The sequence below is a fragment of the Neoarius graeffei genome, chromosome 12 (assembly GCF_027579695.1).
Source record: "Neoarius graeffei isolate fNeoGra1 chromosome 12, fNeoGra1.pri, whole genome shotgun sequence".
Classification (NCBI taxonomy): domain Eukaryota; kingdom Metazoa; phylum Chordata; class Actinopteri; order Siluriformes; family Ariidae; genus Neoarius; species Neoarius graeffei.
In genome coordinates, this window is record NC_083580.1 from 50706038 (window position 1) to 50723123 (window position 17086).

The window sequence follows — 17086 nt, forward strand, 5'->3', positions numbered from 1 at the left end:
TGTTTCCGTGGTTACCGAGTAACTTCCTTGCGAGAATATGGCGGATGAAACAACGTGTGCGCGCTTTTTGTTGTCAATGTACAGTCTGTATTTCTGGTGGTCATTTGTTCAGTCGAATCATATAAAACGTACGAGGCAGTTCTCCCCCCTCCCTTTCTCTCCCTTTTCCCCTTTTCCTCCTTTCTTCCTCCCTCTTTCCCCCTCCCTCTCCCTTTCTCCGCTCCATGTAGCTCCACAGTCGTTTTGAGCCATTTTGATGTTTTATTTACAGCTGGAAAGCACGGGCGTTGTATGAATAACCCGGAAGACGTAGGAATGGTTCATTGCGCATTATATTTGTATCGATACAGAGCCGCTTCATCTGTCCACACTACAGCGAAGTGCGACAGTACCGATACTGTACCGGTACGAAACCCATACATTTGTGGGTTTCGTACCGATACAGTTATACCGCTACAGTACCGGTATAGTTGCTAGTGTGGACAGGTGTTGCGGTACGAAAGTAGTTTCGTATCAGTACAAAATCCCTAGTGTGGACAGGGTATAAGATCCAGGTCTTTAAAGGGGTTTCTGATGATCTTTGTGAGTGATTTACCTGAGTGATAAGAGCCAACACAAGTGAGAATCAAGCCAACTGCTTGTTTAGACTTCAACTTGCAGCGCTTCGTCGTAAAGACGCAAACGAAAAGCTTAAAATAGAAAGTACTTACACGGGCAAAAGCAACGCAGGATTCATTGGGCAGCGACTTGATACCGAGGTCCTTTACCCAGCCACATACAAAACAGTTGTAAGCCTCCATACTCTTCCACGCTTTCATCTGTTTTGCGGTGTAGAAGGACGTCTGCAACACCAGATATTTCGAGATGTCGGGGAACTTGACTGAAGGGGTCGATTCCATTGCACATAGCAATCTCCTGAATATATCTAAAGCGAGCAGCAGCTTCTAGATTACGAGCGTACTCTGATACGTTTGCACGACGGCAGCCGTTTAGACCACCAGCTATTTCACTTCCGGTAATACTGCTAAGAAAAGTCACATGACTGAAACCCAGCAATAGAAATAATAACCTATGCGAACAAAGACGCATATAAATTTTAAACCTGTGATTTGCAGCTGCACCGCTGTCCAAGCTGCAGTTATCGAAAATTTAGCAAACACCTTCTGACTAATCAGAAGCTAGAATTCGTCAACACTGTGGTATAACTTTTTTATCATCAACGAATAAATTAAGTCTTTCTTTGGAAAGTTGAGTGGGTAAAGTCAGCGTTGTGTGCAACATGTAATCGATCAGCTGAGACACATTTGGCGTGTGACATTTACTCCACTGGGTTCCAAAGTTGCGAGTGATTTAACGGAAGTCTCTTTCACCCAAACTAAAGTTGTGCCTCAAACCTAATTCAGTTTTTCAGTGGTCTCACAAACCTGCTCGTGTGGTTCAGGGGACAGTGTGACTTTCTGTGCTTTTTATAAACATAATCTGAACTTTGTGTGTAGTTTAACGCTGAAACATTACGGAACACATCAGGAACAGTGTTTCTCAAACTTTTTCAGGCCAAGGACCACTTTATCTATTTAAAAAAAAAAAGAGCCTACTTCAGCAGTACAGTGGTATGCAAAAGTTTGGGCACCCCTTGTCAAAATTGCTGTTACTGTGAACAGTTAAAGGTCCCATGGCATGGTGGTTGGTTGATGCTTTAAACGGGCTCGTGGAGGCTTCCGGATGTTATATCCGCAGCCTTTCTCGAAATGAACCCTCGGCACGTAAATATAGCCTCCTGGGAGAAAGCCCCATTTCAGCGCTTTTCCCAGTGCGTCGTTTTGCTAATGAGAAGCAGGGGGCGGGGAAGGGTAGAGGGGTGGGCCATGGGGGGAGGGGCTTGACCAAGCTGCGCGCACACATACTCGCTGCTATCAGCGCCTGTAGCCACGCTGCTAAGACAAAACCCCGTTCTCCCTCGGACTCCTTTCGTAAACTCAACGTGACACAGAGTGTGTTCGGAGTGGTAGTTTACGAACGTATAATACCCTAGGCTTGAACACGCACTCCATAACCAAAGAGGATAGAAGCAGCAACTACAGCAACATATCGCTTATCCAACAGAAGACATGCATTGCAGAGCAATAGTCAAACATAAGCTCATAAGTTACAGTCAATTTCCAGACTAAACTCGCGCAGATTACCTGGCTAACTGCAGGAAGCGGTTAGCTGCACGGCTAATGTAGCCATTGCTAGGCTAACGCACCGATTTTAAAACACGGCAAAACGGCCAGTTATACACTTACTTGTTCGGTGTTTGTTGCTGATGCGGCAGGGATGCTTGGTACGGACCCAGGCTTCAGTGACAGTTGATGTGCAAAACCTGCCCTGTACTGTCCCAAGTTGTGGAAACATTCCTCAGGAAAATGCTTCCGACAAACATACACCGTCTTAGGTAGACTCGACGGCGTATTATTGGAGTAAATAAAATTAAGCCACTGCGTCTTCAGGGGCTCTCCCGTCGGCAGTAAAAACAGACTCTTTTCTGTGTTGTCACATCCATGTACAGCGCAATTTCCATGTTTCGCTCGCTTAGGTGATGCCATGTTGTTGTGTCCTCTATGGTCTCCTCACTACAACTGGGCGGGCAATCCATACAGTGGGTGGGAATCCAGAGGGGGGGAGTGGGGATCATCTCCCTTGCTGACGTAGTAAAGGGAAGAGCTTATCAACACGCCGTTTTGACACGCCATTCTCAAATGTTGGGCATAGTTTGGTTTACACATTATGAAATTTCTAGCCACTGGGGTGACTTAAGAAGGTCAGAGGAACTCATTTTAACGTTAAAAAACCTCAAAGTGAAAATTTCATGCCATGGGACCTTTTAAGCAAGTTGAAGATGAAATGATTCTCCAAAAGGCATAAAGTTAAAGATGACTCGTTCCCTTTATATTTTAAGCAAAAACAATTTTTTATTTTCATCTTTTGCATTTTCAAAATGACAACAAAAAAAGGAAAAGGGCCCAAAGCAAAAGTTTGGGCACCCTGCATGGTTAGTACCTAGTAACACCCCTTTGGCAAGTATCTCAGCTTGTCAACACTTTTTGTCGCCAGCTAATAATCTTTCAGTTCTTACCTGGGGGATTTTCACACATTCGTCCTTGCAAAAGGCTTCCAGTTCTACAAGTTTCTTGGGCTGTCTTGCATGCACTGCTCTTTTGAGATGTATCCACAGATGTTCAATGATGTTTAGGTCAGGGGACTGTGAGGGCCAGGGCAAAACCTTCAGCTTGTGCCTCTTGAGGTATTCCATTGTAGATTTTGAGGTGTTTTGGATCATCGTCTTATTGTAGGACCCATCCTCTTTTTAACTTCAACTTTTTTACAGATGGTGTGATGTTTGCTTCCAGAATTTGCTGGTATTTATTCAAATCCATGCTTCCTTTGACCAATGAAATGTGCTCTGTGCCACTGGCTGCAACACAACCCCAAAGCATGATCGATCCACACCCATGCTTCAGAGTTGGAGAGGTGTTCTTTTCCTGGAATTTGGCACCCTTTTTTCTCCAAACATACCTTTGCACATTGTGGCCAAAAAGCGCTATTTTGATTTCATCAGTCCACAGGACTTGTTTCCAAAATGCATCAGGCTTATTTAGATGTTCATTTGCAAACTTCAGATGCTGAATTTTGTGGCTAGGACGCAGGAACGGTTTTCTTCTGATGACTCTCCCATGAAGGTCATATTTGTTCAGGTGTCGCTGCATAGTAGAACAGTGCACCACCACTCCAGGGTCTGCTAAATCTTTCTGAAGGTCTTTTGCAGTCAAACAGGGTTTTTTATTTGCCTTTCTCGCAGTCCAACGAGCAGTTCTTTCAGAAAGTTTTCTTCATCTTCCAGACCTCACCTTGATCTCCGCTGTTTCTGTTAACTGCCATTTCTTAATAACATTACAATCTGAGGAAACAGCTACCTGAAAACACTTTGCTATGTTCTTGTAGCCTTCTCCTGCTTTGTGAGCATCAATTATTTTATTATTCAGAATGCGAGGGAGTTGTTTAGAGGAGCCCATGGCTGTTGATTTTAGGGACAAGTTTGAGGAGTCGGAGAATTTATACAGCTTTGAAATCTGCACCATCTGACCTTTCCTAACGAAGAATTTGAACAAGCCACAGCTCAATAAGCTAATTAAGGTCTGGAACCTTGGTTGAGAACTCAAATGTATTGGGGTGGCCAAACTTCGCATGGTGTTCCTTTTCTTTTTTTCACGCTCCAATTGTACAAAACAAAAATACACATCTTGCAGAAAATGCTGAAATGTCGTCTTTACCTTTGTCTTTTGGTGATCAGTTCATCTTCTGCTCACTTAACTATTCACAATAACAGACATTTTCAGTAAGGGTGACCAAACTTTTGTATGCCACTGTACATTACAGATTACACACTAATGAAATGACAGTTTTACAAATAGCATCGCTGACTCACTCACTGTTGTCCTTATCTTGATGGGAAGAATGCTGCTGCTTATTCTGATACATCAGTGAAGCAATAGGGGTGTTCACACGGCAACTTTTACTCCGGTGTAGCACCGGGGCTGCCCCGGCAGAGCGTTCACACGGTACAAAGTTATACCGGTGTAGCCCCTGAAAGCTGCTTAAACCGGTGCAAATCTAACCCTGCTCGGGAGGTGGTTTAAGAAATTTACTCCAGCGTAAATGCTAGTTTGCGGGGCAGCACCGATATAAAATGGGCCATCTGAACGCTACAGGGGTAGACTCGCTATGCGTGAGGAGAGCTGATTACATACGGGCATTGCATAATTTGCATCCTGGTATTTTGCGCTTCCAAAATGGCGAATATCAACAACAACAGAACTGCATGTCTTCCAGTGTTGCCAGATTGGGCGGTTTTAAGTGCATTTTGGTGGATTTGAACATATTTTTGGCTGGAAAACCTCAGCAGTATCTGGCAACACTGGTGTCTTCATCCACGTTGTTTTCCCGGCGCTTGGTGATGCCATGACAACCGGGAAAAGGAAGTACATTTTCACGCATGCGCATATTTCATTTCCGCATTATTACTATCGTATAGCACGGTCGCAAAAACTGCCGTGTGAGCGCAAGTGGGGCTGCACCGGTGCTAACACGCGTCTCTCTAGTAAGCAGGTTTGTGACGTGTGAACGCTCCACAAAATTTGCACCGGTGTAAGATATATCGCAACAAAATACATCGGTGCAGCATCGATGCAAATATGCACCGTGTGAACACCCCTATAGTCTGGCTCCAAATTGGACAGTTTTAATCTCCTGTTAGGGATCCACATTGATGAACGTCGTTGTTTTCTCAAACAAAGAATCATCATGTCTTTGCACTTTCTCCTTGCTCGTGTCGGAGGTTTCTTGTGCTTTTCTTTTGACAGTTTGATGCCAAGTCTAATTTGGTTACTCGTAGTTTATCTACATTCCCTCCACGTTCAGAGGTGACGTTGATATGAAAGTGTAACCTAAACTGACGTAGCTATAGGCGGTGTCGCAAAACTGCTGGCTTGCTTCGTGCCCGACAAATTCAAATGATAGTCTACTAATTTAATTTACACGGGACTTTATTCAGTATAGGAAACAATTCATCTGTGCTACTCAGAACTTTGCTTTTGGAGTCACACAGGCGATTTGAGAAACACTGATGATACGTTATATTTTACGACATCAACCCGCAGACCACACTTTGGTCTAGAACAACTAGGTTCTGATCTAGAGGTCTGCGCGGGACAGAATTTTCAGTCCCGCTCCCGCATTGTGCAGTCCCGCTCCCGCCCTCTCCCGCAAAGAATTATCATTTTCAGTCCCGCTCCTGCCCGCGCCTGCCATATTTTGTCCCGCTCCCGCCCGCAAATCCCACGTGATGCAGACGTTCGCGTTATTTCTCACGAAAGTTCTTGTCGTTGGCTTGGGGAATTAAACATGCTGAGCTTAGCTGAGCTCTCCACTGACCGATCCTTCATTTATTGTAAGTTTATTGTTTAGACTCTGACATTCTGCTGGCACATTCCAAGTTGAGCGCTGTATGCGCTCATGATTGACAGCTCTCGCTTTGATTGACAGCTCTTGCTTTGATTGACAGCTCTCGCTTTGCGCACTCGCACTCCCACTTCAGAGTCTGTGGCGTTATGATTCCAACCGCGATTTCATTCTCCTCTCATATGAAGTGCTGTGCAACCACAACCAGCTCCTCAGATTATACACTGTCTATTTCTAGCTTTAAATTGAACAATCTGTGCAATACACAGTCCTTTATAATACTAGTTAATACTTTTTTAATACTTAGGACTAATACTCGACTTTTTAACGGTAAATGTACCTCTTTTTAAAGCAGCACTTACTTCTGAAGCACTGTGAGCTTCACTAGAGGAGCTCTGCTCTTCTGCCATGATCGGAGATCTCAAACACGGAAGAGCGGAAAGGAATCGGAAACGTACGCGAGATTAGACCACATCCGCAAATTTAGGCATCTTAAAATGTTTTTATTAATGCCAAATAAAATATCCAGCACAAATTATATACGATAGACATAAATTAATAATTTATAAATTTTATTTTAAACACGTTTTTAGTTAGCGGGACAGCAGCTTATCACCTCCCGCGCCCGCATTGTGCACTCCCGCCCACGCCCGCAATGAGCTTTCAAAATTTGTCCCACGCCGCACTGTTTTGCGTCGGGTCCTGCGGGAGTGCAGGGCTCTATTCTGATCCCTCGTAGTTTGAAGGAATTGTCGTGGAAACTGTATGGGATGAAGATGATTTAGGCGATTCCATGGGATGATTTTTCTAAACTAAATAGCATGCATCCCCTGCAGTTTTACGCTATCGTTTATTCAAATATAAGACGTCTGAAGTAAGTACATGATGGTCTGGGCCTGTATTTATGGATAGTTGTATTACTTGTTTGCTAAATTAACTTTCATTGCTGATTGATTGCATATGGGGGTAAGAAGGAATCTGGTGTGCCTTTTCGATTTGATTTTTATTTTTTGTCCCATAAGTTCATGAGACATGCACACGCATCGCATCACATCGCCTCTCATCTGGCATAATAAATCAGGAGTTAGCATGCTGCCCATTAGCCTGTGGCTTGCTGTTTCTAACCTGCACAATAAGAGAGTCCCAATTGCGCTCCCTCTATTCTAGGTGATCACATGCATTTCAGAACATCTCCCTGTGTACGTGCTCCCGTGCCTGTTGTTGTCCCTCATTAGACCCGAGTTTTCTGAGTGTGCATGTGTGCATGTGCTTCCTCTCATATCCGCTGATGCACTGCATTTATTGTTTTTGCTTGTGACATGTCTGTTGTCCCCTCTGTCCTCCTCAAAGATGATGCCCCGTGCTGGGATACAAATGCCACCCCGGTTGCCCCGCGCCATTCCGAACTCTGCCATTCCTCCAAACCCTGCTGCCATGGGAGGACAGCAAATGCCACAGGTATTTACACCAGGGGCAGAGTGCTGACTTTCCAGTAGGTGCCCATGTCTGTGGCTCCCCCTCTACACCCCCTCACAACAGAGAGGCTGTTTATGAGCAAGCCTCAACATAACAGCTGTCCCCCCCCTTTGTTCCCCCTTCTTTCCCCCCATTTAAACCCAATCCTCATGTGTGTGTAGGGGAAAAGGGTGTTTGGGTGTTGTTGCTATTTCTGCAAGCTGTACAGGTAAGTGGAACAAACAGTGGACCACAGAGTGTAAGCTGGTGTGGTGTTGTTTTTTTTTGTGTGTGTGAGAGACAGTCCAGAATCTTTAATGCCCACTAGGATTGTTGGAATAGTAACACAGAGATTCATGTTCTTTTTGACTCTGTCCTCTCCACAGGGTCAGCAGATGTCCTCCCCATCTCCAGTCCAGGTGCAGACACCCCAGCCTTCAATGCCACCTCCTCCCCAGCCTCAACCCTCTCCACAGCCGCTCTCGTCACAACCTAACTCTGTCAGGTACGTTAATGCCTGTGGGTCTCGGACTTTTAAAATCCTCCCAACTCTAAAACGTAAAAGACTTTTTTTTTTAAACACTGATTTGTGGAGACTTTCATAGCACCTGAAAATTTGGGAAACAGGTGTTCATATAGGGTGGCACGGTGGTGTAGTGGTTCGCGCTGTCGCCTCACAGCAAGAAGGTCCAGGTTCGAGCTCCGTGGCCGGCGAGGGCCTTTCTGTGCGGAGTTTGCATGTTCTCCCCGTGTCCGCGTGGGTTTCCTCCGGGTGCTCCGGTTTCCCCCACAGTCCAAAGACATGCAGGTTAGGTTAACTGGTAACTCTAATGGCCCTTTTCCACTACCCTTTTTCAGCTCACTTCAGCCCGACACGGCTCGTGTTTCGACTACCTTAGAACAGCACGACTCAGGTCGCTTCAGCCCTGTTTAGCACCCAAAACTCGCACCGTTTTGGAGTGGGGCTGAAGCGAGCCAAACCAAGCTGAGTGAGGCTGGGGGCGTGAGCAGACACTCCCCTGTGCACTGATTGGTGAGGAGGAATGTCCTCACATGCCCCCACACGCCCCGTGAGCACGCTGAGATCTGTAAACACCGTAAACCCGGAAGAAGAAGAATTACAAATTACGAGAATTTCTGAAGCCTTATGTGCCTCGCCTCATCTATACGCTCTTGCCAGTATCTGTTGGCGTTGTCGGTGACAACAAGCCACAGAACCAAGACCAGCAACACTAACGACTCCATGTCCTCCATGTTTATTGTTTACTATCCGGGTTGTGAGACTACCGCTTAAAAGATCACTGATGTCACTGTTTGCGCCGCTTAACGACATCACGTGACGTCCACCCACTTTCGCTAACTCCACCCAATGTGTCCACCCACTTCCAGCCAGCACGGTTCAGCGCGGTTGTAGTCGAAATGCAACTCCAGTAGCCCCGCTCAGCTCGACTCAGCCCAACTCAGCACGGCACGGCTCAGCCCAACTCAGCCGCGTTGGTAGTGGAAAAGTGGCAATAATTGACTGTAGGTGTGAATGTGAGTGTGAATGGTTGTCTGTGTCTATGTGTCAGCCCTGTGATGACCTGGCGACTTGTCCAGGGTGTACCCCGCCTTTCGCCCGTAGTCAGCTGGGATAGGCTCCAGCTTGCCTGCGACCCTGTAGAACAGGATACAGCGGCTAGAGATAATGAGATGAGATGAGGTGTTCATATATAGTTCTCGATCAGCATCCACTGGAAGGTTTCCTCTGGCGCTTTGGTGGTGGTGGTGGGGGGGTTAATAAACTGACCTTGACTTCGCCGATGATGTTGCTCTGTTAGAGGACTCTGTGAGCTCTTGCGAAGATCTTCTACACCGAGTAGAATTTGCTGCCCAGTCAATTGGCCTCCAGTTAAATGCAAGCAAAACTAACGTAACGGAATGGCTGAATCCTGAATGACTCAATTTTGTATAAATAGGGGACTACATAGGGGCAAAATGTAGTTTTTTTTTTTCCCCTGCCATGGAAGTGCACTTGTATACCGAGGAGGAAGCAATTTGCATTACAGCCGTTAATGAGGATTCAAAATGGCGGCTCGGTTTTCCCTTTCGGGGGTTCTCGTTTTCTGGTAGAATTTGGTAAAGAAAAAAATAAACACATTATTTACCAGCTTAAGGTCGGTCCGTATGGTGAAATACCGTGACCTCGGCCTTGAATGCTGACCTCGGCCCAGAGGTTTTTTACCTCTCTCGCAAAAAGACCAGGCGCGACACAAAATTCCGTTATGTTGGACTGATGGAAATCCTTGCGCGTGCAGTGAAGTGCAGCCAGCAGCAGATAATGGCGCGCAGCCAATTGGCTTTACGTGCGCAGCTTTCTGATTTACTGTTTTCTTCTCATACTTCCTATGTTTCATGGACTGTAACGGCATTTGCTTATTTAGTAATTTTAATACAGAATTTACTTTGATGAAATTATAATCAGACACTCCAACGCCGCCCCCCCCCGTGAAAAAGGCGGCATCCGCCAAAAGGCGCACCATTTGCATTTCTGATTATTCAGAAGTCATGTTTCTGTGTTTTGTAGTATAGCCTAATATTAGAAAGGGCAGGGAAAGCAGAAAATATGTATGTAGTAAAGAAGTGGTAATCCAACGCTTCCTGACCTGGGGTCTCTCACGTTTTACAACGCGTTAGTTTTGTCCAATATCCTCATTACCAGGCATGTCATCACTGTAATCGAAGAAGCCGTGGTGTTCCACTTTAGCATGAATTGCGAAAAGGACATAATGGTGATGGACATGTATTATTTTTGTTTTTTCAGTTCTGGTCCAACTCCATCTCCAGGAGGTTTCCAACCCAGTCCTTCCCCACAGCCTTCACAGAGTCCAGCCACAGCACGTACACCACAGAGTTACCCATTGCAAGTGCCATCTCCTGGACCACTCAGCACTCCAGGTATGCAGCACACATACCAATCCAGACCGTGCTTTCTGGACATTTTGACCCCCCAACACTATATTTAGTTTATATATAGCAAAAGTTATGCTTTTGTTTTAGCTCCATGCTGCCTAATTTTAAGGATCCTATATAGGGGTGATGGAGGAAAAACTAAAATTATTCTACATGCAGTGATGCGGCATAATCCCAGAAGCTCATCGGCTGCCCTCTCCCCTCCCTGGAGGATCAGTACAGTTCCTGCAGTGCAAAAAAAAAAAGCACAAAACATTCTCAGGGGCCCATCTCACCCCGGACACTCGGTGTTTGAACTGCTGCCCTCGGGCAGACGTTACAGGACCCTACCAGCTAGAACAAACAGGCTTGTGAACACTTTCTGTGCCGGCGCCATAAGGGCATTAAATAAAGCAAACTTGTACGTTCGTGAATATGATACAATACGGGATCGTGCAATGCCCTCCACACCACAGGATGTGAATGTTTGTGAGTGGTGATTTATTCTTTTTTTATATAGCTTTCTCAATTATATCTGTTTACCAGCTGGGAGGTCCGTATGGTGAAATACCGTGACCGAGGTCTTGAAAGTACTGAGCGAGGCCCTCTGGGCCGAGGTCAGTATTCAAGGCCGAGGTCACGGTATTTCACCATACAGACCGACCTTAAGCTGGTAAATAATATATATATATTTTTTTTCTTTACCAAATTCTAACAGGAAACGAGAGTGCCCGAAAGGGAAAACCGAGCCGAGCCGCCATTTTGAATCCTCATTCACGGCTGTAATGCAAATTGCTTCCTCCTCGGTATACAAGTCCACTTCCATGGCAGGAAAAAAAAAAACTACATTTTGCCCCCTAAGTAGTCCCCTATTTATACAAAATTGAGTCATTCAGGATTCAGCCATGTTTTTGCTCGGCGTTAGCAAGTTAGAAGGTTTTAGCTTTCTCCTGAAATGTTTTATTTTATTTCTTCCTCAGGGTCGTAAAACTGGCTTTCACTGTGAACACTGTCGTTATCGCTATCCATGCTGTAAAATTAATACTATTATGCTGAAAAAAAAAATATATATATTATTTTTTGTTTTTTTGTTTGTTTTTATATCATTACTGTTCGGAATAAATCAATCAAAAATGCTGGCAAAAATTTATAAGATTTTTGATAATTTTTAGAAATAAATCTTATTAAAAAAAAGATACATGTTGACAAATAATGCTACCATGTTTGTTGTGAACGAGCGAGTCGCCAGAGGTCCGTAACCGGGGTCTGTATTGTAGGATATGGACCCGCTCGCCAGCCAGTCAGAGTGCAGGATTTGATGGAAACCGGACCGCGAGAAACATAATTTATATTTTATAGGGTGTTTTTTTTTTTGTTTTTTTTTTTTGGCCGCACCTAGGACTGCATTTCAATTGCGTTGTATTTATTTACAATGGCAAAGATATTCTATTCTGTATAAACAACTTCTTTATTTATCATACATACACTTAAAGGAATAGAAAATGTAAAGTAAATGCATGCATGGGTTGGTAGCTTGTAATATTGAGAGCCCTTAAAGATTTCAGGCGTGTTTGACCATTTATAAGAAAGTTGTGAGCGTTTTTGTATCGCTAGTCTAATGCAGGCTGCCATGTTGCCTGTTGGAAGGGCGATGCGTGACGACATTTGGGCGCAAGGCTGAGTGTATACTTCAGTACTGAAGGGGCAAAGTGAAAGGTCTTCTAAGGTGATAGTGTCGATTTTTTCACTATACATTTAAAATAGTGTATTAATGAGCTGCAGCCCTGACTTATGGACAAACCTGAACTCTTTACCTGTAAAACAAGGCTGAAACTATGCGTTATACTACTCATTAGCATGCTCTCGACTCATTCATGAAAAATTTCATCAAGGCGTCCCTAGGCTAGCCTACCGTAATTACCGTAGTAGGCAATCCAACCCCCGCGGCAACGCAGAAAGAGGGTAAACAAACCCTGCTTTACTATACAGGATTCATGTGAACATTACAGCAGGATGCACTTGTACAAAAAAAGGTGGAACTATTACCAGAAAGACCCGAGTTGCTGGTATGGTTTGGATTTATTTGGTAAAATTCATACATGTAAAAAGATACAGTATAAATAGCACCAAGGACAACACAAAGTATAAAATACACTTATTTCCAATGTGGTCGTCTTGATGACGGCAGGAAACGATAAAATATAAGAGGCAATAATAAATTGACAAAATTGTATAAACAATGATGAAAGTCTTAAACAAAAAAAAAATGCTAACTGTAATTATCAGAGTACAACTAGATTACAGAAATGGCACCAAAATGATTAGTTTTATACACATCATAAAACTGGGTTTGGAATTTACTCCATAAAAACTGTTTTACCTGTTTCTTAAAATGATCACGTGTTTGACTAGATTGCAGTGCTCGAGGTCGGCGATTCCACAAACAGATTCCTGTTTACCTAAGAGAACTCCGAATGGTTTCCGTAAAGCGTGACATAACTTACAGTACACAGCCGTATCCGACAAAACGGACCATAGCGCCAGTGACATTTCTTCACTGAGTTCCTCGAGTATTTCGGACAATGACACAAATAATAATGATGATGATGATCGTGATAAACAAGCATTACCATGTCAATTAGTTACACAAGTGAACAATATTTATAGAGTTGTTTTTGTGAGTCATTACTGAGGCTTTTCTGACAACGCTAAATCAAAGCAAGACTCCCAACAAACATCAAGCTGCATCAGCAATTATTACGTTTATGCCCAAAGGAACTCAAATTAACACATCATGCTTAATAAAAAGTCAGGGAAGCCATAAAACGTGTTTTCTTACCCTTTGAATTTCCCTTTTGCGGACTACTGACCGTGTTGTCTCGTTTGTCTTGTCCACTTTTTGGCTGAAGATTGTGGGAACCTCATCTGGATTCAGTGCTGGCTTGTGCGGTATTCCTAATGCCTGGTGCATCCGAGTTGTTTGAGTGAAACAATTTTCTTCAAAATGTTCCGAGCACACGAGCTGCGTAAAGCAGTGTTTGTTTACCCTTTTTCTGCGTTGCCGCGGGGGTTGGACTGTCTACTACAGTGATTACAGTAGGCTAGCCTGGTGACGTCTCGAAGTTTTTCATGAATGAGTCGAGAGCATGCTAAGCGTGCTAACAAGTGCTTATGCTGCCAGGAACGTGTAAAAACTCGCGCGCTTGCCTCTTCAACAGATGTAGGTAAGTCAGATTGTATGCAGATCTGTTTGTAGGTTGTCTAGCAAGGTTACAGTCCGCAGAACGAGGCTGTCACGACAGCACTACTTGTACCGGGGATATAAATCTGAAAAGTTACCTCCCTCATTCAGTCACATAGGAGTACATCAGCTGTTCACTATTCACTCGCTGTTGATCAGCGACATCAGTATTATCTTTCCCCCTCCACTTTTTTTGTTCGCGAAATGGAATTTCAATTTTTTTTTCATTGAAACTTTTTATGAAATAATCTCCAGCCAGGGGCAGCTTCAAGTCTTACTCGCTATGCGGAGCTTCTGTGTCTTGCGCCCAAATGACGTCCGAGCATTGCCGGAAACGATCGGGGGGGTGATTTTTCTGATTGGTTAAAATATTTTCAATTGCTGCCTCCATAAAATCCTCCATTCTGCATAGAAACTGACTTTTGGAGATGTCTGTGAAGATTCTCAGTCATCCAGGTCATAGTAACTGTGGGTGGTAAAAGAGAGCAACTGGACTTGCTTGAAGATTCTTGAAGACGTTTCACCTCTCATCCGAAAGGCTTCTTCAGTTCTGTCTGACTAGTAGGGAGTATCAGGTATTTATCCTCTCATGGATGAAAAGCTCATCTAAGGTGTCGTTGAGTCATCCTGTTGGTGTGGGTCAGTCAGTGCGTTTACATGCACACCCAAATCGAGCTGCTGTTGGTAATTGAGCTAAGGGTCCCAGCAGGGGTGCCAGAGAAATTCAATCCTACATGCACACAAGGAAATCGAGCTATTGTGTGAGGTACATTGTGCATCCGAGCCACAGGTGGCTCTACACGCCCCATCGTGTTGGTACACTTCCGGTTGTCGTCATGAAGAAGAGCTATTCAAGAGTATAAACAAAGTTATCAGCAGTGTTGCCAGACTGCTGACGTTTTCCAGCCCAAAACATGTTCAAATCCGTCAAAATGCACTTAAAACCGCCCAATCTGGCGACACTGGCAGTTCTGTGTTCACAAGTTCCGTGCTCAAGCTGTTAGGCTTGCTCTAACAGACTGTATGGCTACAAACTGTCCTGCGCAGACCACCGTTTTGTAAGACAGCTTATTTTGCACATATATATATATATATACACACACACACACACACACAAATACAATGACTTGTTTATGTACACAATTCACAGCTATGCAACAGCTGTACAGATGTATTTGGTGATACAGTAAGTGAGCTAAATTTTAACAGTGCAAACAATGCCACAAAAAGAAAAGATTCATGCCGTTGTCATGCCGACCGAGGCTGTTGTGTTTCCCGCTTGTGGTCTCGTCACTCGTCACGGAAGGGTCAGTGCTGAAGTAAGTAGCTCAACTACGTAGCTCGATAGGGTTACATGCACTAAGTAGCTCGGCTAAAATCGCATAATCTAGGTTGTGTAGCTCGATTTCGAGAAATCAAGTTCTGTTCGATTTCAGCCGAGCTAAGGTGTTTCCATGGCATTTAGAACTTTGATTTCAGTCGAGCAACAGCAGAAATTCGATTCTCTCTATGTGCATGTAAACGCACTGACTGGGGGCTGGATGTGAACGGCCTCGAGAGTTGTTAGGGTGATCAATGGATTGCCCGTTAAGGTGACGGGCAATCTGCTTTTCTTCAAGAGCAGAAAAAGGAACATTAGGCCATTATTAAAAAATGTTGTGTTTCCAGTCCACCGGCCAGGTGAGTGCTGTTTGTGCGGTTGAATTTTTTTTTTTTAACGCCGGTTTTTCGACATTTTTTTTTCGGGTTCATAAATCTAAAATCGAACTTGTCATTTACGCATTCCCAGGGCTTCACTAAGGCTCATACTAGCCAGCCATGACAAATAAGTAGCCAGCCGGGTGGGGGGGGAGTAAACACAAAATAAACTCCTGTGCACGCAGTTCCCAGGATTAAATGTATTTTCCACAGACCATTTATTTATTCACTTTACTCAAATACAAAGTAACATGGCAGTAAATCTTCTTTCTTTCTTCTTGCGTATTGCATCATGAGGCGTTCCTGGCTTGTAAATCTCTTATTTTCGGTGCATGACACATTCACGCAGCTGAGCATGCTCTGAATTAACAACGACAACGGTCTGCAGTGGGGCTACACAATTACACACTCAGCGAACATTTCTCCATTTGTGTATGAAAATACACTCCAACGACTCAGTTTGGTTTCATTTACAACCAACGGTGTCTTTTGATGCCAGCACGTAATTGAACGAGAGAAGACTGGTTTACCGGAGACAAAATAAGCGTTATCTCTGCTTCTGTTCCCTCCGACGGCCCCGACACACTACTGCCTCCGCCGAGTGCGCACACACACATCGCATGTCAGGGCCGCGGATGAGTTACTCTCCCTTGATCAACCAAGTCGGCGGGGAATTTGTGGTTATTATCGGTACAAACAGCGCGAATCACAACTTAAATGAGTGCGGTTCAGTTTGACATTATTGTTAGTCTGTTAGATAAACATTTAATTTTATTAAAATCGAAAATTAATATTTAGAGCCTGTAGGCTACAAAAATAATAGTCATTAAAGTAGCCGGCTGGACTTAATTGTGTAGTCGGCTGTATGGCGGCAGCCGGCGCTTGTGGAAAGCCCTGCATTCCGTGCAGAATATAGAATTGAATCAGCTCTGCGCATGCGCCGTGCAGCACAAAAAAATGGCAGCCACCATGAAGGAAGGAGATCCGGAGTTTTCAAACATTTGTTTAAGTGTGAAATCGCAAAATGGTATTCTAGCGAACAACAAAATAGTAAAGATTCAGAAAAACAAATCATTCAGTGATCAGTTTAATAGTGTAATTTCATCCGAACTAGGCCTAACGGTCGATTTAGAACTACAAAAAGTCAGTGTGTTGGACATTTTAAGTACCTTTGTACAAGTTTTGCAAATGTTGCAGTCAGCATTTAAAATGCTAACAAAGTTTTTGTACAAGTTTCAGTTGATTAAACTGTCAATTTATTAAATGTGTCTACTTTTGTAATAAAGTACTGAAAGAAAAAGCAAACACAGCACTGTGATTTCTTATATATATATATATATATATATATATATATATATATATATATATATATATAAATAATATAAATCCCTCCCTCCCGAAAGTTTTTTTGCTCACCCGGTGGACAGGAAACGGATTTTTTTTTTTTTTTTTTTAAGGATGGCCTAACAGACAAGGAGGATAACAGGAACAAACGCAAGAACATTGTCATTCCCTACATTTCTGGTCTATCTGAGAAACTCAGGAGGATCTTCTACAAACACAACATTCCGGTACATTTCAGACCCAGTAACACCCTGAAGCAGAAACTGGTCCACCCTAAGGACAGAATAGCCAAACACAAACAGGACAACGTAGTGTATGCCATTCAGTGCAGCGAGGAATGCACGGATTCGTATATTGGGGAAACAAAACAACCGCTTCACAGGCGCATGGCTCAACACAGGAGAGCCAGTTCCTCAGGCC

At 43.9% G+C, this 17086-nt stretch overlaps 1 protein-coding gene across 2 annotated transcripts in view; it reads left to right on the forward strand.

Annotated features, from left to right (window-relative positions):
• Positions 1–17086, forward strand: part of med15 (mediator complex subunit 15) — a 72151-nt gene that overhangs the window by 38726 nt on the left and 16339 nt on the right. Inside the window, exons 9-11 of one of the 2 annotated variants that reach the window (XM_060935979.1) lie at positions 7348–7455; positions 7839–7957; positions 10256–10389. In XM_060935979.1, coding sequence (XP_060791962.1) covers positions 7348–7455; positions 7839–7957; positions 10256–10389 — 361 coding nt within the window. The remainder of the gene's footprint in view (positions 1–7347; positions 7456–7838; positions 7958–10255; positions 10390–17086) is intronic. The other variant, XM_060935980.1, reaches the window with a different exon arrangement.